The 27,537-nt window shown below is 46.3% G+C and overlaps 1 protein-coding gene across 4 annotated transcripts in view; it reads left to right on the plus strand.

Annotated features, from left to right (window-relative positions):
• Positions 1-27,537, plus strand: part of LOC115090928 (acyl-CoA synthetase family member 2, mitochondrial-like) — a 140,933-nt gene that overhangs the window by 114 nt on the left and 113,282 nt on the right. Inside the window, exons 1-3 of one of the 4 annotated variants that reach the window (XM_029600615.1) lie at positions 20,046-20,254; positions 23,868-24,063; positions 24,420-24,548. In XM_029600615.1, the coding sequence (XP_029456475.1) occupies positions 20,169-20,254; positions 23,868-24,063; positions 24,420-24,548 (411 nt within the window). In that variant the 5' untranslated portion in view covers positions 20,046-20,168. Of the gene's footprint in view, positions 1-20,045; positions 20,255-20,669; positions 20,690-21,692; positions 21,753-23,867; positions 24,064-24,419; positions 24,549-27,537 lie in introns of those variants that run through there. The other 3 variants (XM_029600617.1, XM_029600616.1, XM_029600619.1) reach the window with 3 other exon arrangements.

Raw genomic sequence — 27,537 nt, forward strand, 5'->3', positions numbered from 1 at the left:
GAGATGATCATGGAGGAGGGGAGGGAAAAGATATATCCGTAGGGAAGGCTGTCACGGAGAGGGAAAGAAGGGTTCCAGAGCGGGGCTTATTCCTGTAGGGAAGAGAAGTGTCGAATGGATATAGTCAAAGGAGTAGAGATGCCTTTGACGGCAAATCTGCTCCTTAATGCGTAGACAGAAAGGATGTGAAACTCTGGAGAGGGGAAGGGAAGGCAGACTTTTGGAAGCGGTAGGATGTTACCTCTTTGAGGGGGAAGGACCAGGGCCGGGGGTGAACTCGCTCCTAAACACACACTTTTCACACCCTTTCTCCTTATCCCAGTGATACTTCATCCCCAAACCATGACACTGGTCAGTCCCCAGGCATTCTTTACTCACAAGTGCTCAATAAGCATTAGTGGGCAAAGGCCAGCTAGAGGTTGAACACCGTTGGGGGATGTGGATGGAGGGTTACTGAGATAAGGAGGAGGGTTGAGGGACTTGACCCCTTTCTACCCTCCTCCTCCTCTCTGCTTTGGGGATCCTGGTTCTCCATCCCAAGCCCCCACCAACACCACCACTGATTCCTCCAGTGGTCCTTGCCTTTTCCCAGTGGCCTAGAGCACCTAAGACCTCTTCCTCTTCCTCCTTGGCTAGTATGGCATAGACCTCCTCTTTGAGGTAGAATCAGCTGGTAATCTGCTTTGGCAGAGGGGGGAGCAGACTGGTATGCACCACTTGCTCTTCTCAGCCAGGAATTCAAAAGTGGATCCAGCTTTTGGCCTCAACCTCGGAGGAAGTAATGGAGCAGCACCACATGCTCTCGTCACTCACTCTCTTCCCCCAATACACACCCTCGAATCCCTTTCTCTTCCCTCATCACAGCCCTTCAATCACCTAACTTACAGATTGCTCTTCCCACTCTTATCTCAATCCTTACAGTGTCTCCGATCCCCTCACTCACACCTCATAACTTTGATCCTCTCTTCTTTCTCTCCACACAACTATACAAAAATGTCATCTGGATATTGGTAGACGGTTTCTCTAAAATGGCACACTTCTTCACCCTGGCAGTCTTCTCACCGCTCCTTAGTTGGCACAACTTTTCGTACAGCATGTCTTCCGCCTCCATGGTCTCCCGAAACATGTGGTGTCTGACTGCGGAACTCAGTTTACAGCCAGGTATTGGAGGGTTCTCTGCCGGAAATTCAACACATCACCCTAGATTTTACTATGGCATTTCATCCGCAAGCTAATGGCCTGGCTGAAAGAACCAACCGTATGTTAAAGCAATTCCTCCGCAGCTATGTAAATCTTTTTTTTTTTAATTTATGCATTTACAGATATATTACTTCATATATCAACAAAGGTATGAGAGATTTTAATAGTAATATAATACGGAGATAAATTTTTCACCAAATTTTTATAGTACATAGATCTCTAATAATTTCTCAGGTAATATTGGAACCAAGATAAAAAAGACAATAATGGAGCTCATTCAAACAAATAGAATAAGAAATAAGCCATTACAGGATGCAATTACTCTTAATCATTTTAACACAGGTCATCCCTTCCCATCTAAGAATCCCCTTAATTGCTCAGGTTCATGGAAAATATACTTATTTTCTTGAAACTTTAAACAGCATTTACAAGGAAACTTAAGCACCATACTTGCACCTCGATTTAGTACTCTGGGCCTCATAATAAAAAACTTTTTTCTGCGCTCCTGTGTGGAGCGTACAATATCAGGATATATCCACACACACATTGCCCATAAAAATGAGCGGATCTGTTTCTAAAGAAAAACTTCATTATTAGGTTTCTATCCTGTTCAAAAGGAAAAGTAATCAACAATGTGCCCCTAGACTTAATCGCAGTCTGTATGGACAATTCAATCATTTCAGAGGCATTCAAGGATTTCATTTCTGGCACTTCCTCCAACCCCGTAGATGGTATTTCTTTCTTTGAAACGTAATAAGCTTTAGAGAGAACTGGATTTATTTCTTTAGGAATCTTTAGAGATTGTGAGAAATATTCCTTTAGTAATTCCATCGGAGCTAATCTTTTCACAACTGGGAAATTCACTATACGCAGATTTAAATATCGTAAGGAATTTTCTATACTTTCAAATTTTCTCTCCACTTTTATCTCAGATCTTATTATTGTTCCTTGAACATTTTCCATTGAGGCAACTTTTTCCTCCAATTTTTCTTGATGTAAGGTCATTGCTTTTTCAACATTTAGACCCCTTTTATTTAAATCAAGAAAAGCTTGTGTCAAAGTTGTAATTGCAGATTCAATTGAAGTCATAGCTTTCCATAAAGAGTCTAAAGTTACTACAGGGAGTTTTTGCAAAGAAAATACATTCTTAGACTGAAGAGTTACCAGTTCTTGGCATGCCGTGTCCTCGATGTTCCTTTCCGCTATAGCCTTGGGGGGCTTAGATGTGGATGTAGCCACTCTCTCCAGGGCTTCTCCAAACCCTCCTGGCGCCGACTCTCCGCCACCTCCATCCTGCACGGGAGGGGGCTGCTCTTTCCTCCTCTCCTCAAAGCCTCGTGGTGTTTCCTCTGCTTCTACTCCCGCTTGACCTCGCGGCGGCGGCGGTGTCTCGGGCGCCCTGGGGCTGAGCAAGATCTCCTTGGCCATGGGAATTGGCCCAAGCTCCTGGGCTCCTCCGTCTGCGGCCCTCGCTCCCGGCGTCCTGGGGGTAGACTCAAAGAAGCTCTCGATCCTCGCTTGCTGAAACCCTTCATCCTTGATGGTAGGAATATCTTTCAGATGAGCTTTTCGCTTCATATGTGGCATTTCAGAAGTCTATTTCTGGAAGAGGTAATTGTTATTTAGCAATTTCCAGGCAAGCACTGAGAGAGCTCCTCCAGCTGCTTCTCATGTAGCGGCCATCTTGGTCCTGCAGCTGTGTAAATCTTCAACAGAATGACTGGGCCTCGCTCCTCCCGTGGGCCGAGTTCGCTTTAAACTCCCACTCAATTGGATACCCATCCAGGCCTGGGCTTTTACATGATGAGAGGGACATAGTAGCCCTTCATATCTCTTTCCCCTGAATTGGGCCAGCTAAAGCCTGTCTCTGCTTCTCGCTAAGCGATGGCAACTGAATAGTGTTCAAAAAGGCCTCACTCTTGGTTTCGGTAGTGATTTGTTTGGATGAGTAAAGATTTTTCTAAAAATCCTTAAAAGCTTCAGAAATGGCCAATGGCATATAGCAAAGCCTCCCAGATGGATGTTTAATCTTCCCAAAAAAGGCTCTGTAAGTGATGTGAACCCTTGTGGTTGTGGTGAGGTTGACACAGCCTATGGGGCAAATCCCATAGGCCCTCACCGACAGCTGGCAGAAGCTTGCTGGCAAGAGGCTGACCTGGAGCCCCTATACCAGCTCCTTTCTCCTCAGGTTGAGCCCTTGTCTTCTGGGGGACAGCAGGACTTAGGTGGTCATCTCTTTATTTATTTATTTATTTAACAAATTTTCTATACCGACATTAAAATACACATCATGTCGGTTTACATTATAACAAAAAGGTGGAAATTACAAATAACGGGGGGGGAGTTGGAAAGCTAAGAATAACTGGAGGTCGGAAAGGGGACCACAACAAAATAGAAGAAGGAATGAAACGAGAGGAACAGTAACATCTAAGTAACACAGGTTAACTATGGTTCAAGTGAAAAAATATATTGTTAAATAAGGTGTAGGAGTGTAAATATACAAGGGGTGCATGAGTACAGGGTATAAATGTACAAAAAATATATGGTGAGGTAAGGTGAAGGAGTATAGGGGTACAGAGGGTGCAGGAAAACAGGGTGGAGAAGAGTACCGGGAAATGGAAGGTCGTGGAGGTAGGTGTGGAAAAATGAATGGGAGAAGAAGCGTACCGGGAGGAGTGAAGTAGCTGGGGAGTCAAGGAAGTTACTCCGGGAAGGCTTGATGAAAGAGCCACGTTTTTAGCAGTTTTCTAAATTTGAGAGGGCAGGGTTCCATGCGAAGATTGGGTGGTAGATCATTCCAGCGCGTGGGGCTGGCAATAGAGAAAGCACGATTTCTTGTGACTGAGAGGTGGGCTTTTTTAAGGGGGGGGACGAGCAGGGTACATTTATGAATTGTTCTGGTAGGGCGGGAGGATTGTGTGGGTTGGAGGGGTTCATTGAGCCAAGAGGAGTTGTGGTTGTAAACAGCTTTGTGTAAGATGGTCAAGGTTTTGAACAGGATGCGGAAGGAGATGGGGAGCCAATGTAGGCTTTTAAGGACCGGGGTAATGTGCTCAGATTTGCGTGTGTTACTAATGATCCTTGCTGTGGCGTTCTGTTGGATGATAATGTGAACGGAGGTCCAGGCCAGGCAAGGGTCAGAGGCAGGCAGCAGTTAGAATCGTCAGAGTCCAAGCAAGAAGTCAGATCCAGTGGTCAGTCTGAAGAGAAGACAAAGAGACGACAAGCGGGACTGGCACAGAAGAGCTGGCAAGTGGGCAAGTTAACTGGATATGACAAGGCAGGACAGGCTTGGCAAGACGAGCAAGGCTGGATGAGGCAGGATAGGTTGGAGAGACGAGGGAAAGCTGGGCTGGACAAAGCAATGCAGGCTGGAGAGACAAGGCAGGAAACAGGAACATAGGAATCAAGAATACAGAAGCAGCAACACACATTACACACACGATATTGTTAGTATATATTAAGGAGCTGTGTGTATATTTAACTTAAAAAAAAAAGTATTAGCCATTTCTCCTTTGTGGCAGGTGACTCATGGTGTATTGCAGGGGGCCATTAAGAACTCCTTAGTCTGATTTGAATTGCAAGGAAACAGCCATAACTGCAGATTCTTGTGGCCAGTTAAGTAAACAGTTAAGATAGCCTTATTTTAGTCTGCTTTCTTGGTGATATTATTCTGCATTTCTTAAGTACAAGCCCTGTAAGCTCTCTATTTTTCTAGGTAGTCAGTTTATCTGGGGAAGGGGCTATTCAAATTCAATAGCAGATATAGAGTCTGGTGAACAGCCATGGGAAAGTGTTAACTGTTTAACTCTCTGCCACCCTACTCCTCTACCCATCCATCCCTGGGTTTGTTCTTCTCAAACCTTCCTTTCATTGCTAAAATCATGGAAAAGGTGGTAAATTCCCAACTTATGGACTACCTTGAAAGCAACAATATCCTTCACCCCTCTCAATTTGGCTTTCGTAAAAACTTGAGCACCGAAACACTCTTACTTTCCCTCACTGACGCACTCCTCATTGGCCTAGATCAAGGTCACAGTTTTATCATTGCCTTCCTTGACATCTCCTCAGCCTTCGACACGATAAGCCACAACCTCCTCCTTTTCCGCCTATCTGACATCGGCATCTCTGGCGCAGCCCTCCTTTGGTTCAAATTCTACCTGGCTAATAGACAATTCTCTGTAAAACTAGGCAACTCAGAATCCACACACTTCTGCCTCACCCAAGGAGTCCCCCAAGGCTCCTCCCTTTCCTCCACCCTATTTAATGTATTCCTCCTGCCCCTCTGCCAGCTACTATCTGACCTCGGCCTCAAATTCTACATCTACGCAGATGTTCAAATCATTATACCAATACAAGAATCCATCTCCAAAACGCTAAAATTCTGGGAGGAATGCCTCATTTCCATTAATTCCCTACTCACTAACCTCCACCTTGCCCTCAGTTCCTCAAAGACAGAACTGCTCCTCATCCACAACCACCAAACGATCAAGCTCTCCCCAGCTAATGACCCAGCTTCCAGCTCCTTCACCTCACAGCCTCCAGTACGAAATCTTGGTGTTCTAATTGATCAACACTTAAACCTAAAAAAACACATCAACTCTGTCCTTAAAGAAGGCTTTTATAAGCACAATGTTATAAAAAAAACTCAAACCTTTACTCCATACCTACGATCTCAGAACAGTCATTCAAGCAATCCTTTCATCCAAATTGGACTACTGTAACTCCCTGTATCTAGGCCTTCCTTTCTCCACCATCAAACCAGTCCAAATGCTGCAGAACGCCATCGCTAGAACCATCATGAATGCCCGCAAATCCAACCACATAACCCCCCTCCTCAAAGACCTCTACTGGCTCCCTATCTCATCACGCATCCTTTTCAAGACCTTCACCATTATTCACAAATCCATCTACAAAAACAACTCCATCTGGCTCAATGAGCCTCTCCGATTCACACCATCCTCCTGACCCACCAGAGCAACTCTTAAAGGTACCTTGCACATCCCATTCCTCAAGAATGCTCACCTCACCTCAACAAGGGATCGTGCCCTATCAATTGCTGGCCCCACCCGCTGGAATGCACAACCCACAAACCTCCGCCTTGAGCCTTGCCCCTTCAAATTTAAGAAAAAGCTAAAGACCTGGCTTTTCCACCAGGCATATCCTGACTGGATCCATGCACATCATCTCCTTACCACTATTCCAGGCCCTCTAAGTTATTACGTTAATATGTTAACTCTCTAGTTCTCCACTTCTGGCTCGTCTTTATAGTTTTCTCTAGTTGCTGCACTCTGTTGCACCATGTTGCACTATGTTGCCCCCTCCCCCCTCCCTCCCTGTTCTTTGTATTTTCCATCTATTGTTGATGTAAACCGATATGATGTGCCTACTAATATCGGTATAGGAAAACCATTAAATAAAAAAAATAATAATAATTGGAAATTTGGTAGTTCCTTAGGTGTTCTCCATTAAATCAATTGAGCAAAATGAGGACTATCCAATTTAACAATTGTGGAGCCTTTATTTTGAGGCAAATCATCTGGAAACTTAGGGCTTGCCCCATTTGTTCGGAACTCTCTTCCATGAAAAAGGAGTTGGCTCAAGTTAAAGCTGAATTAGCTGCAATAAAGAAAGTATCAGAAACCACCAAAAAATACTCACATACTTTACAGTATTCTGGAATCATTTCCCCATTATAACAGAAAAAGCAAAAGCCCTGAAAAAAGGGGTTTACAAGTGGGCTCAGATAGGATAAGACCTGTGACCCAAAGACACCCATTCTTCACAATTGTGCAGCCCACATGTCATCGTTCCCCCCCCCCCCCCCCCCCCCCACACACACACATTTACACAGAGCATACAGGAACCCAAGAACAACTGGATTACAGTGGAGTAACACCTGTGATATGGAGACACACACTCTTTCAATTGACACAAGTACAAGTAAGGGTTGCATTCGTAGACTCTTAGGCTGAGGCAGAATTGGTGCAGCCTGTGGGGAGGAGCCTTGCAAGTTCCCACCGTCAGCAGGCAGACCTGGATGAAGCAGAGACCCAGCTGGCGCTTCACATATACCAGTCCTCGATCCCCTCAGGTTGAGCCTTTGGGTGCCAGGGCCGTCAGGTCAAAGGTGTGATCTCTGCTGTGGGTAGGAAGGTGTATCAGGGCACTATGCTCATTGCCTGCATCGCCTCCTACCAACTATATATGACTCAGTACAACCGGAACTTGTGGAAGCAGGTGCAAGAGCTGTCAGAGCACTTGCCTCAACAGCAACAAAATGCATTCTCAGCAAGGTCTGGAGTCAGGAAAACACGAGGTGAGATCCACTTACAATGTTTTCGAAACAGCAGCGAGAGTGGATGCAGTGGGTATTGGTGCCCACAGGATGGCCTGGCTCTGTGCCTCGGATCTTCGGCCGGAGGTCCAAGAAAAGCTGGCGGATCTACCCTGTTCGGGTGAGAATCTCTTCGGGGATAAGGTCAGGGATGTGGTGGCCAATTGAAGGACCACCAGGAAACCCTTCAACATCTGTCAGCTAGTGCTTCCAACCCGCCATCCTCAGTCAGGAAATTCTCACAACAAAGCTTGAGGAAATCCTTCTATCAGCAGAGGAAGTACTATCTTCCTGCCTCACGGGCCGTACACCCTGCGCTGGTTCCAGGGGTCGTTCCTGTCAACAGCAGATGCCCAGACCTCAGCCAGCCCCCCCCCCTCAGCAGAGCCCTGCTATGGGGTTTTGACTGGGAGTGAGGGAGAGTGAGATTGCTGTGCCCTCGGCATCCTGCCCTTTGGTTGGAGGCAGGCTGCATCATTTTGCGTACCACTGGCCCCTTGTTATGTCAGACCAGTAGGTTCTCACATTATAAGCCGAGGGTACTGGCTGAATTTCAGGGACGTCCCTGCAGACTCTCCTCCACGTCCATCATGGGCTTCTTCTGCTCCTCAGTAAGTACTTTTGACAGAGCTCTTTGCCCTTCTTATGCCTGGAGTGGTAGAACCCGTTACCCTCCGCTAGCAGGGCAGAGGATTCTACTCTTGGTATTTCCTGATATCAAAAAGAACTGAGGGCCTATACCCTATTTTTGACCTGACAGCCTTGAACAAATTCCTCAAAGATAAAGCTTCAAGATAGTCTCTTTGGGCACCCTGGAGCTTCAACAGAGTCTTCATGACCAGCGGAAGAAGAGGAGACTGGCTCTGTTCCCTCAACCTGAAGATGCCTACGCCCACATTGCGATCTTCCCGGGTCACAGGAAGTATCTTCACTTTGTGTTGGGAAAGGATCATTTCCAATATCAAGTGTTGCCATTCGGCCTTGCGTCAGCCCCACGGGTCTTTACCAAGTGCCTGGCAGTGGTGGGGGCGCACCTCCAAGGTCAGGGGTTGCACGTCTTCCCCTACTTGGACGACTGGCTGGTCAGAAGCGACCCTCACCAGGGCACACTTCGCTCCTTAAAACTGACCATCCAGGTGCTACAATCTCTTGGGTTTGTTATCAATTACCCAAGTCCCACCTCAGCCCGTCGCCACACCTGGGCTTCATCAGGGCTAGACTGGACACAGTTCAGTTCAAGGCTTTTCTGCCCCGCGATCGAGCAGGCCTGTCGTCACTGGCGTGCTTGGTCTACAGCCATAAACAGATATCTGCTCGTCTGCTGCTTCATCTTTTGGATCACATGGCTGTGACTGTCAATGTCACCCCTTTGGCCCACCTATGCATGTGCAGGGCACAATGGACCCTACGGTCAGTGGCAGCAGACATCCCAGGACCTCGGGGCACATGTCTACATCATGCCGCCTCTCCAAGTCTCCCTATCCTGGTGGGAGGATCTAGCCAACCTGGAACAGGGGTTTCCCTTTTCAGGCTTCCCCACCTCAGGTGGTGCTTACCACCGATGCCTCCCCCCTGGGTTGGGGGGGCGTATGTGGATGACCTCCATACGCAAGGTCGCTGGGTGGCTCAGGAATCTCTATGTCAGATCAACTTCCTGGAGCTTTGAGCGATTTGCTACGCCCTTTGGGCATTTCGGGACCATTTGTCCCACAAGACAGTCCTGATCCAGACAGATAATCAGGTAGCGATGTGGTACATCAACAAACAGGGAGGCACTGAGTCGTTCCTCCTTTGTTAAGAGGTGGTACAGATTTGGTCTTGGGCTCTGTCACAGGGCATGCTTCTGAGAGTGATGTACCTAGCCAGAACAGAGAATGTGCTGGCAAACTGTCTGAGCCGACGTTCCATCCACACGCGTGGTCACTGGATCCAGCAGAGGCGGCCCGGATCTTTCACCAGTGGCGAACTCCAGACGTGGATCTCTTTGCCTCACTTACACCTGCAAGGTGAGCAAATTCTACTCCCTGTTCAGGACAGATGGACTTCCAGCCTCAGACCCCTTTACCCGACATTGGGGAATGGGTCTCCTGTATGTGTATCCTCCTCTTCCGCTGGTCATGAATACTCTGTTGAAGCTCCAGCAGGACCAGGGGACCATGATTCTCATGGCCCCTTACTGGCCCAGACAGGTCTGGTTCCCGCTCCTTTGGGACCTGTCAGTCAGAGAGCCCATCCATCTGGGGACCTCTCCCGATCTGATCACACAAGATCGGGGCAGACTGCGCCATCCAAACTTCAAGCATTAGCCTTGCTGGCCTGGATGTTGAGCGCCTAGTCCTGCAGCCCCGGACCTCTCTGACGACGTATCTCAGGTGTTGGTAGCTTCCAGGAAGTCTTCCACCAGGAGGTTTTATCGACTGAAGTGGAGGAGGTTCTCTATCTGGTGCGAGGGTCATGGCTTGGATCCCTTCGCCTGCCCACTCTGAGGTTGCTTGACTATCTGTGGTACCTCTCAGAGGCTGGACTATAAACCAACTTGGTCCGAGTACATCTGAGTGCCATTAGCGCTTACCATCAGGGTGTGGATGGTATGGCCATCTCTGTGCAATCCATTGTGGGGCGGTTTCTGCGGGACTTGCTTCAGCTGAAGCTTCCCCTTTGGTCTCCTGTTGTGTCCTGGGACCTCAATGTAGTATTGGCATGGCTCATGTGTGACCCCTTTGAGACCTTGCGCTCCTGCGATCTTAAGTTCCTGACCTGGAAGGTTCTCTTCCTGGTGGCGGTCAATTTGGCGCGCAGGGTTAGTGAGCTTCAGGCGTTGGTGATGTATCTGCCCTACATGAAATCCTTTCATGATAGGATCGTCCTGTGTAAGCACCCTAAGTTCCTGCCTAAGTTGGTGACTGATTTTCATGTTAATCAGTCCATCATTCTGCCCACCTTTTTTCCCAAGGCCTCATTTTCACCAGGGCAAACGAGCTCTGCACATTTGGACTGAAAAAGGGCTTTAGCTTTCTATCTCAAACCCACAGCAGGCCACAGGCAATCCTTGTAACTCTTTGTATCTTTTGACAGGAACAGGCTGGGTGTTGCGGTGGGCAAGTAAACTCTGTCCAACTGGCTGGCAGATTGTATCTCCTGCTATGCGCAGACGGGCCTTCAGCTTGGAGGCCGAGTGAAAGCTCACTCTGTGAGAGCCATGGTCGCATTGGTTACCAACTTGCGAGTGGTTCCTATTGCCGAAATCTGCAAGGCCGCAAAAGGGAGTTCTCTACACATGTTCGCTGCCCACTACTGCTTGGACAAGGATGGTCGGCATGACAGTAGCTTCAGCCAATTTGTCCTTCGCAACCTCTTCCAGGCTTAAAGCTAACTCTCCCTGCCTAGGGCCCATTCTTTGGGTTCAGACTGTCTCCCCATGTTACCAACAGCACCGCAGTTACTTTTGTGCCCATTGACACCTGGTTTGGTGCCTGTTGGTCATGGTTGTTGGGAGCAGCCTGTAGCTTGGTATTCACCCATTTGCTTACCTGTAGCAGGTGTTCTCCTAGGACAGCAGGATGTTAGTACTCAGGAAACCTGCCCGCCACCCCGAGGAGTTGGGTTCTCCTGCATTTTGTTATTTTATTTTTTTACTCGTGAATTCTATGTTACGAGCTTGAAGAGGGTCCCTGCGTAGATGCAAGGATAGTAGCATGCTGGGTATGCTCAGTGTGCCAGTCAAAGTTCTTGAAACTTTGATAAAAGTTTTCTGTGTCGGGGCCCACCTGATGATGTACCCATCTGTGAGGACTAACATCCTGCTTTCCTAGGAGAACACCTGTTACAGGTAAGCAGCTCTGCCTTATCTTGGCTGCCCAAGCTCCTTCAATGATGCTGTGCTATCTATGCTCTGCCCATTAACTGCCATCCTCTGGGGTTCATGCTGCAGTTACAAAGAAGAGGCACACAAGACTACACATGTTCTCAGAAAGGAGTTCCTACAAGTTTAAAGCCAATAGTGGTGTCTCTTGTTGCTGTAAGATGCTGAGAGAAGAGCCCAGGTTCTGGCCTGCATCTGAGCATCAAAAAGCCATGATTAAACTGAATTATTAGCCTGGATTTTCAAAGGCCCGCATACATAAAAACCAGGGTTTACGCACGTGGCTGGGCCTTTCGCGCAAACCCAGGTACGCGCACAAGTGCCGGGCCTCTCCAAAGGGGTGGGTTGGAGGGGCAGGGGGAGGTTCAGGACAGCGCCATTCTAAACTGTCCAGAGAAGTGCGCGCTGGCAGCCGGCTGACGCATGCAGATTACTTCTGCGAGCAGTAAGTAATAAAATAAAAAATTTGGGGAAAGTTAGGATAGGTTTAGGGGGTGGGGAAAAGAGGGGAAAAGGGAGGAAATTTAGGTAGGGGGCTAGGGAAGTTCCTTTCCAGTCCGTTGGGCACTAGGGGAACCCGATTAAGTCGCCGTGCTTAGCGAAAATTCGCCCCCCCCCCCCCCCTCTGTATGCCGCCCTCACATGCACGTGCATATTTTAAAATCCGGAGTGCATGTGCACGCGGCCATCAGATTTTATAACGTGCAAACCAGCGTGCATATGTTATAAAATGACTAAGTAACTTTGTCTTATACCATGGTTATTTTAGATTATTTACTTTGTATATTATATTTTGTTGTAACCTGCTTAACACAGTTTTTCTGATATAAACAGTATAAAAAATATGTAAATAAATAAAATAAATACCTATGAAAAGGCAACACTGTAAATATTATACCAGGTACTAAAACACCAATACACCTCCTATTAGGAAAACAGAAGATACCAGACCTCTATAGAGCCTTGCATAGAAACTACATGCTAGTAGAATACCTAACTTCGACACACATGCAGAACATAGACAGACCCTCTCTAAGTACAGAATAAAGAGATCATAAAGTACAAACAGAAACGTGCAAACAAAAACTGAACTGGAAACTGCAACAAGCTAGACTGTGTATATAGTGCGACAGCAGAAAAACAGAAACATCACTATTCCTCTTTAAGGGCCTGATTTGCAAAAGTATTTACTTGCTTAAAAATGGGTTTTATATATGTAAATGCACTTTACCCATGTAAGTGAGCTTTTGAAAATTGCTACAATATATTCCATTGAATTGTCCATAGGATTTACCTGCATAAATGCACTTTACGCGCATAAATGGCTTTTGAAAACTGCTACGATAGTATGTTATATTTACGCACATGACTCCTTTGAAAGTACACCTGTATATATAAAACAATACATAGTATTAAAAATATTTCAAAACAGTTTATAAACAGAACATACAATAATTAAAAACTTATTCAAATTTTTAAATATTTCTCAAACACCAATAAAATATTTCAAAACAACAAACACATCTAATAAATAGCAATGTGCAGACAAAGCCTCAATTAGAAAATGCAAGAAGCCAGACTATGTATGCAGTGCAACAATGGAAAACCAAACATTACATTCCTCATAAAACATAAATCATAGCAGTAAAACCATACTAATAAAAAGGATAAATATTTCAAAGCAGGTGACAAATAGAATAATTAAAAACTCCTATAATTTTTTTAAATTTCCCAAACATCAATAAAATATTTCAAAACATCAGCACATCAAATAACACCCAATAATTAAAATTAATAAGGATAAAAAAAATCCCCCACTCTCCATACCTGGGAACTTTTGATTTCCAGTCACTCTGTGATTATCATGGATTAGTGGGGGTGAGCAGATGCACAAACATTCTCCTCTATCCCTTATATAAATGCACACACTCGCTCCCTCATAAATAACAGACTCTCTCTCCCTCTCTCACACACATATTTACACACAAACATTTACATGCTCATACATCCATGCTTCCCCTTTCACACCCACATGCTTGCTTATACATACACATGCCTGCTCCCCCTCACACACACAATCATACTCACACATGCATATGTAGGTTCGCTCTTTCACACATGCATGCTTATACATGTACATACTCCCTCTCACACGTACACATATGCTCATGCATCTATATGCATGCTCATACACATACATACCCCCTCACACACATATACATACACATGCATGTTCATACACATGCACACTCCCACAAACACCTGGACACTCCCCTTCTTTCACATAAGCTCCCTTATATACATGGATGGTCTGTCTCTCTCACAAACACACTTCCTCTCTCTTTGACACACAAACATGCACACTCCCTCTCTCACACACACACACACACACCTGCTGTCACTCAGCTGGGCCTCTGTTACTCTTCTTTGGTTGGGGTCTCCTGGCAGCCTCAGGCCCTCCACTTCTTCCTCTACCTGCAATTTGGGTTTGCAGGGCGAACCGTGGCCAATTCCTCACTTCAGCCCCTAGTGAACTGGGGTCCCCAGGCGGCCATGCAACCTCTTTTGACTTCAGCGCCCAGTGAGTTGGGGTCCATCGGAGAGCTCCATGGCCCTCTTCTGAGTTCAGCCCCTGGTGGGTTGGGGTCCACTAGAGGCCATGCAGCCTCTTCTGACTTTAGACCCAGGTGGGTTGGGTCCACCAGGAGGATCCGCTGCCTCCTCTTCAGTTTGGCTGCTGGTGGGTAGGCAGGCGGCCCTCCCCCCCTCGCAAGTATCACTCTTTGCAAGTGCACAACTTGCACAGTGGCTTGCACCTGCCCTGCCCCCTTGTCTCTGTCTTGAATTCTAATGAAATTATTAACATTCTTTAGCACAAGTCAGGAAAAGACAATTTTATATATTCAGGGTAGTGAATACATATATCTGTTAGTGATTTACAACTGTCAGTCAATGCAGACTATCTTTAAACTGGCTTCAGACTGTAACTATATCCAAAATCTCACTGAAATAATTGCATTGCATTTCTGTTGTGTTTGTGGCATTGTGGACCCTTGGTCGCTGTGGAGATGACTCCGCCCACAGGGAGGGGCCCTGTGAGGAACCACAGCGATAGACTAAACTCAGATAGCAGACACGGAATGAATGGAAGGCTTTATTGTACTGCTATAGATAGATGGTATGAAGCAGGAAGATAAAGCACTGAGGTCCGCGAGGTGCCAATACGTGCTTAAGATGTAGAATCTCACCCAGATGTTCAAGAGAGGTGGGGACCCGCGGTGCGGGCAACGCCGAACCTGGTGGGTGGAGTTGGAGCACCGGATTGTAGAGGTACTCACAGGAGTGTAGGCATCTTTCTAGTAGTAAGATGGTGGGACCGAAGGTCCGTGGTACAGGATGCATAGACTGGTAGGCGCTCGAGGAGCAAGTACCTGATAGTCCGGAGATCCTGAAAAGAATAAGAGAGAGAGACCTCCGAGGAGCAGTTGTCTCAGTTAGTAGAAGCCCCGAAGGGTGATGGAAGCGAGAGACCCCCGAGGAGCGGGTGTCTTGAGCTTCTAAAGGAGCGAGGCCCTCAGAGTGTAGAGCGGCGTCTAAGCGTGCAGCTTAGAACGGCCAGAGTAGCTTAAACCGAAGTCCTTGCTAACTCAAAGGTGGTAGCGAAGCGGAGGCTTTAAATACCCGGAGGTATTGACGTCATGCGGTGGGGACGCCCCCGAGGTTCCCACCATGACGTGTATTTGAGTGTAGGAGAGGTGCGCGCGCCCTAGGAGGCCACGGGAGGGAGCATGGCGGACTGGAACGCCCATGCTAGGCTGGAGACGCCGAGGCCCTCGGCACTGGAGGCAGCCATCTTTCCCAAGGAGGAGGAAAAGGGAAGAAAAGAGATAAGGCAGAGCGGTCACAGCCGTCTGCGACCGACAGACGCAACAGTTTCTAAGAAAGGAGTGGGAGTAACCTGCACAGAGCAGCAGTTATAAACCTAAACAGAAAGCACGGGAGAAACCTGTATGGTGTGGGAGTTACTAGCATTAACACCTTGCTAAGCAGAATAGATAGGCCATTTTGGTCTTTTTTTTTTTTTGCCAACATTTACTATGACTTTATAGATCTGATTGCAAGCTCACTGTATTCATTTCTGGAGGACAAGTCTTCTCCTTTTAACTATTTCTTGGCATAACACAGGGCTCGATGTGCTGAGCATTTTTCTCATAGGCATAGAGGCCTGAATTGATAGGGTCTTTTTCTCATAGATACAAAAATGGAGAAAAGTCTCATATATCAGGCCCAAAATAGGAGCAACCTTTTAATATATAGTGTTTCATGAGTGTGGTCCCTGTAAATAAATATGTCAATCTCTCTATGTATGTCTTATATGGCAGGTCATGCCTAGTGTAGTAGCCTTCCTTTGAATTGCCTTTACCTTAATCAATGTTCTTTGGTAGATTTTGTTCTGCAGAACTGAATACAGTACTCAAGGTTGGATCTTACCAGAAGGTAATATTATTTCCCTCTTTTGACTAGCGATCCCTCTCTTTATGAACCCAAATCTACTGCTTATCCCTTGGATAAGCAGCATGGAATCCATTTACCTTTTAAGATCCTACCAGATACTTGTAACCTGGATGGGCCACTGTTGGAAACAGGATACTGGGCTTAATGGATCTTTGGTCTGACCCAGTATAGCAAATCTTATGTTCTTGTGTTCTAGTATAAGCTTTCCCAACTGCTTTGTCACAGCGATTGGCTACCATTAAATCACCGGGGGGGTGATCCCACGTCTCATTCCTATTTGGTGGCTGTTAGGTCTTCCCCTCCAAAAATGGTATTTGGCCCTTAGGATTTGGCAGACCAGATGCATGATATAGTATTTGACCAATTTTTCATTTTTTAAATTTTCTTATCTGCCCTCTCTAGCATGTCTTCTCAAAGCTTTGTGATTAGACATGGGAGGGGTGCTGAAGGGGAACTAAATTGGGACTCTTATAAGCTCACCTGATGAAAATAGTGGAGTACCAATGAGAAAGACAACAAAACCTATCCTGAATAAATCAATATAATCTTACAATTAGTCACACTCTGTGGTTGGCAACTGGGATGTATCTAACAGTTGAGCAGACCGGATATTCAGATTGGTCTTTTTTTTTTTTGTCGTCATCTACTGGTACTGTGGTATGATGATCACTGGACCCCAGCTTGTCCCCTGTCATAATTTCAGTGATACTATTTCTGTTTTCTCAGTACCAGATCCAATGTCACCTCACCACAACTGGGCTTCTTAACTGGTTGCTTAAGAAATACCTCTTGCAAGGAGTCTATGTTTATTTATTTGGACATTTTATATACCTTTGTTCCATGTAAAGATCACAACGATTTACAAAAGTAACATGTATAGCTATATATATCAACAAAAAAGGACAAGTTAAAGAGATAATATTCAGCAACAGGCATTAAATGAAATGTTCCATTACATATTAACAAAGCTCTAGAACATAAGACAAAAGGAACAGAACATACAACAGATTTCACATATAAGTCAGTACACTTGTTAAATTTATTCCTCATGTTTCAATTGATTTCTCTTGTCTTTCTTATTATTGTAGTTCTCTGCATGCTGATGATTTTAATTTAGGGTATATGCATTTTTTAATAGCCATGTTTTTAGCTCACATTTAAATCTCTTACTATCTAGTATCAAACGTAGCATCTCAGTAGAGAATTCCAAAGTTTTGGGCCCACAATGGAAAACACACTTTTTCTTACTTGCGACAGATGTGTGCTTTGTATTGTGGGAACATTCAATTGTCCTTTATTTGAGATCTTAGTGTTTGCAGAGGTGTGTATGGTTGTAATGTCATGCCAATCATACCAGTGTTACTAGAATGAATGATTTTGAATATTAATGTTAATACTTTAAAATAGATTTGGGACTGTACTGGTAGCCAGTGCAGAGAAATCAGTGATGGTGTAATGTGATCAAATGTCCTAGTTCCTAACAGAAGTCTTGCTGATGCATTTTGTACTAATTGTAATGGTTTTAGGATACTTGTGGGAAGACCAAGTAATAAGGAATTAACAGTAGTCTAGGTCTGAGAAGATTAGAGTTTGCAATAAAATATGGAAGTCCACAAAGGTTAATAGAGGTTTTAACTGATGTAATATTTGCAACAGGACTCCAGGTGGTCTCACTAAGGACCCGTACAAGGGCATCACCACCTTTCCCTTACTGGTTATTCCTCTTTGCAGCCCAGCATTCTTCTGGCTTTAGCTATTGCCTTGTCACATTGCTTCGCCATCTTCATTTTGCCAGACACTGTTACCCCTGTGCACATCAGTCTTTCACTCCCCATCACATACAGCTCTTTTGGATTACTGCATCCCAGATGCACGACTCTGCACTTCTTGGCATTGAATCCCAGCTGCCAAATCGTCAACCACTCTTCAAACTTTCTTAAATCACTTTTCATTCTCTCTACTCCTTCAGGCGTGTCCACTCTGTTGCAGATCTTAGTGTCATCTGCAAAAAGACAAACTTTACCTTCTATCCCTTCCGCAATGTCGTTCACAAAATATTGAACAGAACCAGTCCCAAAACTGATCCCTGTAGCACTCCACTTGCATCAAAAGCATCTCATGGCTCTCTCTTCAGATTAGGTTCCATTTACCTTTATATGCTGTCTCCTATCAATCAACCAGTTTGTAATCCATTGCTACCACCTTGGCGCCCACTCCCAAGCTTCTCATCTTATTCACAAGTCTCTTATTCGGGACAAAACGTTTGCTGAAATCCAAGTAGATCACAGCAATGCTCTTCCTTGATCCAATTCTTTAGTCACTCAATCCAAAAAAACAATCAGATTTGTCTGACAGGACCTGCGCCTGGTGAATCCATGCTGCCTCAGGTCCACTAGCTACTACATTAGTTTTATAGTTACTTGTTTCTCTAGGCTGATATTTGTATTATATTTATTATATTATATTATATTATATTACCTGTTACTCTAGGCTGATATTAGTTAAAAAAAAACCTAGCTCTATGGTACTGTAACACTTTACTATAATAAATATAATACAGGGGCAGGGTCAGAGGCTCCCGGCACAGCGGCCATTTGATGCTGTGCCGGGGGATCACACACTGGCAGTTGGCCGGCGCATGCAACAGGGTAGGAGAATTTTTTTTTGGGGGGGGGTTTAGCTTAGTGCTGGGTGGCGGAGGAGTTAGGGGAAGGGAAGGTTGGGTGGGGGGGTAGGGAACAGGGGAAGGCAGCATGGCTCAGCGCGTGCAAGTTGCACAATTGTACACCCCCTTGTGTGCACCAAACCCCGTACCTCTTAAAATCTACCCCAATATTTAAAACTCTGCATCTTTGAATAATAATTTTTCTGTATTACATGTTAAGTTAAATTACTAAAAGACTGTGATGTATATTGTGTTATTTTGACCAAAATAAAATATGCAGAATTTTTAAATTTTGTGCGCAGAATTTCCCCAGGAGTAACCATGCTGCTCACCCAGAGTGTTTGCTCTAATTTATACATTCCATGGCCTCTTTCTGGCATCTTCTCTCTCATCTTGGCAGTTTTGGCCTCCCACCTTGGTTGCTCACCAACAGACAGATCCTTCCGAAGTCCTTGATGGGTTCATGCAGACTCCAGCAATCTACAAGGCCCACCTGCCAGGGCTGTGGTTAGTGCAGTTAATGTAGCTGGGTTTAAAAAAGATTTGGATAAGTTATTGGAGAAGACCATTAACTGCTAATAATCAAGATGACTTAGGGAATAGCCTCTGCTATTACTGGCATCAGTAGCACGGGATCTACTTAGTGTTTGGGTACTTGCCAGGTTCTTATGGACTGGATTGGCCACTGTTGGAAACAGGATGCTGGGCTTGATGGATCCTTGGTCTGACCCAGTATGGCATGTTCTTATGTGTAAGCTCCCTCTGGCAGGCAGCTACAGTTAAACGGTACACAAAAGTTGGATGCACAGTGCTGGTGTACTGTTTGACTGCTGGTGTCCTCTCCAAAAGCACCAGAAGTTAAACTCCTGGGTGGAGTAAACTCACATTTTTGGTGGCCAAAGTTATTCTGTTGCTGAGTGTAGTGTGGTAGGAACAGTAGACACTACCGCACTGGGCACAATAGTATAATATGACAGCCAGAATCAGGCCCATGCAATATCGGCTCACATAAATCGGCGCTCATCATTGAGCGCACGATCTCCTAATGTGCACCCAGGCGCCATTCCTGGGTGTGTGATGCATTATTTAAATGAGGGCTTGCACTAAAAAGGATGCACTAGGGATAAATTGTGCGTCCCTAGTGCGTCCATGGAATCAGGCACCCAGGAGAAGTGGCTGTGCGCTGGTTAGGAAAATGGACGCTCAATTAATGATGGGCGTATATTTCCCTAACCTGACTGCTGGCAAAAAAATTTTTCATGCTGCTTCCTATGGTTCCTCCTACTTAGTATCTAGCGTGTCCAAAATGCACGTCCAATTGCGTGTTAAGTGATGCGCTGACATTACATTGCCTGCAGGTTTGTGTATGAGCTGGGGTGTTTTTTTGTGGCAGTGGAAGGAGCACCTGTCCCTTTGTGTAGGCAGAAAGTTTTCCTTTTTGTCGAGGTAAATGATTTGTAGAGGATTCCCTGGCTGGCCAGCACTGCAGGGTTTAAGCTGAAGCGAGAGGGAGGAGGATCTGGGATCAGGCGCTGCCTGGAAGGGGGGACGGTCCGGTCCGAGCGCGGGTTGTAGTGCCCGGGGAGCTCATGACTGCGCTGTGGTTGCTGAGACGGCTGCCCACTCTCGGGCCGGGCTGGAGGAGCGCCGGAGTCCGGGGCATCCACCGTGCCAGGTAAAAGGGGGCGAGGGGGGGAGCAGCAACAGGTGGAGTCCTGTGCAGCCGCTCGTTTTCTGAATCGACGCCTACAGCCTCTGCAAGATTTCTCCCTTCCCTCTCGCAGCGGTTCTGTGCCCTGCCCGGGACCGCTTTGGGCATCTTTTCCTCCCGGCTCTCTGCGGAGTCCACGTTACTGCTTATGGTGACTCTAAATTGGTCTTGAGCGTTGAGCCCAAGATTTAAGGGAAGTCAGAAACTTGCACCAAGAGGGCTTCTCCCTTCCCCCTCCGCACCGCTCGTGTCCGGCCAGAGAGCTGTTTACCCTTCTCCTCCACTCAAATCTATATAAAGCAGCGGCTCCGGCTATACTACGGGCACTTCCAGCCCTTTGGGGGGGGGGAGCATTTATTGAGAAGGGAAACAGCCGCCGATTTCAAAATGCAGAAGAAGGTAAGTAAAGGTTAAGGCGTGCTTCAAACTGAGATTATTAGATCACATTAACAAGAAATTAAAATCGAAACCCGACGAAAAGTGATCGAACTCGCCCGTGATCTGTGCGGCCTGGCGCCTTCACACGCAGGCAAGTTAGCGCCGCCTCCTCCCCGCTGATGTGTAAATAACTTCTAATACACCTCCTTCTGCCACTCACCGCCTTTAAAGAAGGAACCGCGGCTTCGTTTGCAGAGCCGAGCAAGGGACTCTTTCTTCTCTTACGGGCTACTTTGCCTTTTAAATATATATTTGGTTTAGGGGAGAGAGGGTGGTTAACATGGTACCTTCCTCCTACTTTCCTTGTGAATGTAGCTTCTGAGGATTAGAACGAAGAAGGGGTTCTATCCCCGGCTTTGCCAGGAGCCCTTGAGGGTGAGAGTTTAAATTTATAAGAAGCAATCAAAGGAACCCTTACCCTCTAAAAATTGGTGCAGCTTGGGACAGTAAGGTCCAAAACTCCATAGAATGGGTTTCCTGTAGAGTCATGCACAGGGATTTGGTGTTCATGCATTGACTGGCTGGTTGTGCTGTAGTACCAGTGTTTTAGCACACAAGGTTTTTGGGGGGTTGGCAGGGGGGGGGGGCAGTTACAGTTCAGTTGCTGTTTAATGCTTTCAGCCGTTTGCCCTTTCTTTTCATTCAGATTAGTTAAATAACAAATGGATTGTGACAAGACCGTAGAAGGGAATGGGCTGGACACAACTCCCTTTACAGAAGAGTATGTATGGAAAGAGCTAGGAAAACTGAAAGTGGACACGTCAATGGGGCCAGAGGAGGAACATCCCAGGATACTACGAGAACCCAGAGATGTCTTGGCGGGTCCACTAAATGACCTGTTCAATAGATCCTTGGAATCGGGAGTGGTGCTATGAGATTGGAGAAGAGCGGTGGTGGTCCTGCTTCATAAGAGTGGTAGCAGAGAGAAGGCTGGAAACTTCTGGCCAGTTAGCCTCACTTTGGTGGTAGAAAATTAATGAAGACGCTGCGGAAAGAAAGGATACTGAACTATCTACAATCTCTGGTAAGTTGCTGGAACCGAGGAAGGTCCTGTCAGACAAATCTGATTGATTTTTTTTTGATTGGGTGACTAGAGAATTGGATCAAGGAAGAGCACTTGATGTCATCTATTTGGATTTCAGCAAAGCTTTTGATACTTTCCGTCATAGGAGGCTTGTGAACACAATGAGAAGCTTTGGATGAGCACCAAGGTGGAGTGGGTTACAAACTGGTTGACTGATAGGAGACAGCATGTAATGTTAAATGGAACCTGCTCTGAAGAGAGAGTTGTGTTAAGCGGAGTGCCACAGTGATTGATATTGGGAGTGGTTCTGATCAATATCTTTGTGAGCAACATTGCGGAAGGGAAAGAAGGTAAAGTTTGTCTATTTGTGGAAGATACCAAAATCTGCTACAGAGTGGACATGCCGGAAGGAATACAGAGAATGACAAATGATTTATGAAGGCTTGAAGAATGGTTGAAGATTTGGTAGCTGGGATTCAATGCCAAAAAAATGCAGAGTCATGCATCTGGGACGCAGTAATCCAAAAGAGTGGTATGAGATTTGGAGGGGGGGGGGGGGGGTGAAGGCAGATGCACATGGACCAAGAGTGGGATCTTGGGGTGATAGTTTCTTGCGATCTGAAAATGGTGATGCAATGTGACAAGGCGATAGATAAAGCCAGAAGAATGCTGGGCTGCATAGAGGAATAACCAGTAAGGAAAAGGAGGTGGTGATCCCCTTGTACAGGTCCTTGGTGAGGCCTCACCTGGAGTACTGTGTTCAGTTCTGGAGCCCATATCTCAAAAGGGATAGAGACAGGATGAAGGTGGTTCAGAGAAGGGCAACCAAAATGGTGTGGGGTCAGTATCAGAAAACCTATGAGGAGAGACTGAAGGATATGAATGTGTACACCCTGGAAGAGAGGAGGCGCAGGGGTGATATGATATGGACCTTCAGATACTTAAAAGATTTTAATGATGTGCAAATATCTGTTGGAAAGAAATCAGTAGAACTAGGGGTCAGGAAATGAAAGTCCAAGGAGGATGCCTCAGAACCAGCATCAGAAAAGATTTCTTCCCAGAGAGGGTGGTGGATGCCTGGAATGCCCTTCCGGAGGAGGTGGTGAAAACCAAAATAGTGAAGTAATTCAAAGGGGCATAGGATAAATACTATAGAACCCTAAAGGCAAAAGGATGGAAACGAAGAGAAGCCTACATGCAGTAACTTGATGGTGCCCTTAACCAATAAGCCTTGATACTGTTGATGCATTACTCCATCATTGCTCTCTGCTTCAACGGCAGGGGGAGAAGGGGAACGGCAGAGGGAGAAGGGGAACGGATTCTTTCCCCTTCCCCCCCTGACTTTTATGGACTGGGGAAGCAAGTATGGGGGTAACTTGCTGATGCGGTGGTTACTACTCTTAAATAACAAGGCTGTTACTGTGATGCAACTCTACATTGCTCTCTGCTTTAACAGAAAGGCATAACAGGGAATTGGATTCAACAGCAATCAACGAGGGCCAATGTGGGAAACTGATGAGCACGGGTTGGGGGGGGGGGGGGGTGATGGTGGTAATGGGGAACTGGATTCAAATAGCAACCAACGAGGGCCCTGAAACATATGGTCTGGGAAACAGATAAGCATGGGGTAACCTACACGGCACAGGCTTGCTGAGCAGACTTGATGGACCACTTGGTCCTTTTTTACCGTCGTTTCTGTGTTTAATATACTCTTCCAGCAGGTGTAGAAAGACTGGCAGAAGCCATAAGTTAAAAAAAAAAAGAAACAAATCCCAAATCAATGCTTCTGCTATGCTGCAAAAAAAAAAAAAAGAATGCTGAGAAGCAGCTTTCGCCCTTGTTTTTGGTTGTGGTTTTCAGTTTCGAAGTCAGAAATTAATAGACAGCCTTATCCTTGTGCTGGTTGTAGTGTTCATAGGCCAATCTCATGTGTTTGCGTTCAGATAACTGGAGTAGGGATATAATGAGGGTCAGCTGGAGCTGATTGTCTGCACTTGAACGTGCAGTGTAGTGAAAGAGTCCTTACTGACTGTATGAAGAAAGAAGTTTTAATCTCAGATGATGCAGGGATGTCTTCTCTTGCCATTCATGCTGATTAATTCCCTTTTGTTAAAGCTCCCTTTATGCAGACACACCACCGTCCAAACCAGTGACGTCCACCAGCTATGTCCATGGCACCTCCCTGGTTCCGCTCCTCTATAAAACGGTGGGTCAGTGCCTGGAGGAGTCAGCAAATCGATTCCCAGAGCGTGAGGCATTGGTGTTCCTGCGGGAAGGGGTGCGGAGGACATTTGCTCAGCTCAAACAAGAGGTAACCTGCTGCTGAGGGGGAGATGGGAGGGGTTGCACATGTACAAAGCAACTGCACCACAATATCTGCCTCATCCACATTGCTCCTCCTCACTGCAATGTGTGATAATAACCAGCTAGGATAGGAGCAACAACTTCACATTCAGTTGCACAAAGGAGTCATTAGTAAACCTGCTTTTCTTAATATTTTTCTGAAGTCATCCTTCAAAATCAAAAGGGTCCAATGTTGGGCGTCTGATTTAGACCTGGTGCGTATAGAGCAGCAACTGAAGTCCCCAGCTAGGAATCCATAGTTAAGTTCTTGTGCCTATAGGGGCAGCTATATAGTAAGTAACTAGGTTTTTCTGTGCATTGCAGGTTGAGCAGCTGGCAGCTGGGCTCCTGGCACTTGGCCTGAAGAAAGGAGACCGACTGGGTGTATGGGGTCCCAATAGCTATGAGTGGGTTCTGATGCAGCTTGCCACAGCCCAGGCAGGGATCATCCTGGTAAGGAAACAAACTTCCATATTTACAAATCGTGGCTGGGGGTGGTATGTGCAGTGCGAGGGGAGGCAGGAAGGGATTACATTTGTTTGAGGCATTCAAGCCCATCGATCAGGAGCAACTAGTGACCCGCCACAAGGAGGCTTGCAGATAGAATTTCTTTCCTACCTAAGGCCTCAAGCACTATTCAGGGACGGTAAGGGATTATGAAATCCAGCAAAACTTGCCAAATGAAAGAGTTAGGTCTGCTGGCCTTGTAACTAGTGGTCTGTGCTGCTAAGCAGGAGATGTAAGGTTAATTCTAATTTAGATTCCTGGTCCTTTGGCTCAGACTACCTGGGTCCTGTACAAAGACCTAGCCAGACAAACTTCAAAGGACATTTCTTAGAGTGACATCTGGGCCATCAAAGAGCAGCAGCAGAAGTGGCGGCTTGGTGGGGAGGGATGATTATTGCTGTCTGAGCCACAGGTAATCTCTGCAGAGTATAATTATTCGTTCCTAGAACAATTAAATGCTTGGTGCTAGAAAACCAGCCATAGTGGTAAGGAGAAAAATGACAAAAAAACCAGCATTGCTAATAAAAGTGCCAGTACTAAGTGACTGCTCTGTAATATGTATGGAGAGAGAGAAGAGCAAGTACCAAGAGATGTAATCTGAGACCAAGAAAATCTGGCCTAAAAAGAGACCAAAACCGTCCTAACTGTTTGGGCACCAGTTACCAACCTCCAAGCTCACCTCGCTAGGTTGCCAGTATATATAACACCTCAACAAGCTTCAGAAGGAAGCCGTTTGGCACAATGCAAGCATTAAGACAAGCACTGGCAGTACATTTGAGAGGCTGAGATTATATCCAACATGCTGTACCCTGGGTTAAGAGAGGTTATTTCTTGTCATCCTATGCGCAAGACAAACCCAGTATAAATCCTGTACCTCTAGTTCTGTAAACATACAGGCAGCTGTCTGGCTAACTAGTAGCATTTATTCAGCGGCGAAGCTGCTCTGCTGAATATACCTGACTGTCTTAATGTTAGGCGGTTTTGTATAACTGGCTTAACTTTAGGACAGCCCTTCGGCCTGCCCAGAATTAGCCAGATAAGTTAACCGGCTAACTCCGGATATTGGAGTCTTTTTCGTTTTTCTTGTGGGAAGTGGGTAGGGGTGAGGACAGGAAACAAAGAGAGGAAGAGGAGAGGGAGTGGGAGCAGAGAGCAAGAGGAGAGGGTGAGAGCAGAGAGGCCAAAGGGAGAGGATGGGGAATAGGACAAGGGGCAAGAGAAAGAGAGAGTGGCAATGGGGAAGGGATGTGGGGATGCTGAAGTCTGAAAGGGGGGATGGGAAGAGATGTAGGGTGTTGAAAAGTGGAGAAGAAGGAGATGGGAAGGTGGGGAGAGAGCAAGAAGGAGTGGGGATAGGGAGAGAAGGGGGAAGCTGATGGAGAAGGGGGAGGGGGATACAGGTGGAGTGCTGAAAAAAAAAAGGAGGGCCTGAGGAGTAGGCAAGAGAGGTCTGAGGGCCAGGAAGAGAGATCTGCCCCCAAGAGAAACAAAGAAGGCACTGTAGTCCCAACATAATATAGTGCTTCCAGCCCCATCTTTCACAAGCCCCTCATTCACTCCCTCCCCTCATCCACTTCCTTCACACCCACTCCCCACTCCTCACAATCCCCTTCCCTCCTCCTCCACTCACTTTCACTTCCCTCCAGAAGAGGAGTCTCATTGGTGGCAGGTGGGACGGTGCATTATTTCCTTTCCTCGCTTACCCTCCACGTTCTGAAAGAGGAGGACGATTGCAGCTCCTCAGGCTGCTGCCTTCTTCTAAGTTGCTGATGCCTGAATGATGCAAGGAGATCGGAGGAAGGGCAGCAGTGACAGTGGCCACCAGCGGGGGGGGGGGGGGGGGGGGGGCAGATTAGAAATAATGCGCTGTCCTACTGCCACCAGTGAGTCTTCTCTTCTCAGCTGGAAGGGGTTGGGAGAGAGTGGCGGCCTGAGCCCTACAAAGTCTTTTTGGCTTTGGCAGAAATATTTGTTGGGGCTATGGCCCTTGCAGCCTCCCCACTCCCTGCCTCCATTCCAAAGCATATGCTTTTAACCACAGAAAAAAAAATTTCTGTGGGGGTATTTGTCAGGGGGAAAAAAAACCCTCTTCCCCACACAAATAGCAGATGCAAAGCATGAGGAATTTTTTAATGTGCCTTCTTTGTACTTGCTAATTTTTCAAGAGAAACAATTTGAATTGGGGCAGATTGGCCTATCGGGGATTCAGGTAATCCCTGGTGGGCTGATGAAGTTGGTTACACAATATTAGGCATCAGCATTTACTCCACATTTACTGCTCTGCTAATGCGCTCGCGCTCTGGTGTCCATAGAGAAAAGGGTCCGGAGGACCTGTCGACAACTAAAGGAGAAGAGACTGCGGGCTGCCGCCAGAGCCCAGGCTGGCAGCAGCTGAAGAATAATAACAGGCTGTGGGTCGCTGGTGGGGCCCAAAGAATGAGGAGAGGCTGCGGGCCACCAATGGAGCCCAGGCCAGCGGCAGCTGAAGACTAACAAGAGACTGCGGGCCTCCGCCGGAGCTCAGGCTGGCAGTGGCTGAAGAATGAGAGGGTCCGTGTGTGAAAGAGATGCAGCTTTCTTGTGCATGTGTGTGTGAGAAAGAGAGGCAGCTTATGTGTGTGAGAAAGAGAGGCAGCTTATGTGTGTGAGAGAGAGGCAGCTTGTGTGCGTATGTGTGAGAGATGCAGCATGTGCGTGTGAGAGAGGCAGCTTCTGTGTGGGTGTATGTGTGTGTGTAAGAGAGAGTCAGCTTGTGTATGAGAGAAGTGGGATTTTTATGCATTCCTCTTCCCATGACAATCTCAGGATGGCTGGAATTCAAAAATTCACAAGAGCAGGGGATTTATTTTATCCTTATTAATTTTATTTATTGGGTGTTAGTTTCCAATTTTTATGAGGTTTTTAATTATTGGATATTTTTATTCATCAGCTGTTT

This window comes from Rhinatrema bivittatum, chromosome 4 (assembly GCF_901001135.1).
Source record: "Rhinatrema bivittatum chromosome 4, aRhiBiv1.1, whole genome shotgun sequence".
Classification (NCBI taxonomy): domain Eukaryota; kingdom Metazoa; phylum Chordata; class Amphibia; order Gymnophiona; family Rhinatrematidae; genus Rhinatrema; species Rhinatrema bivittatum.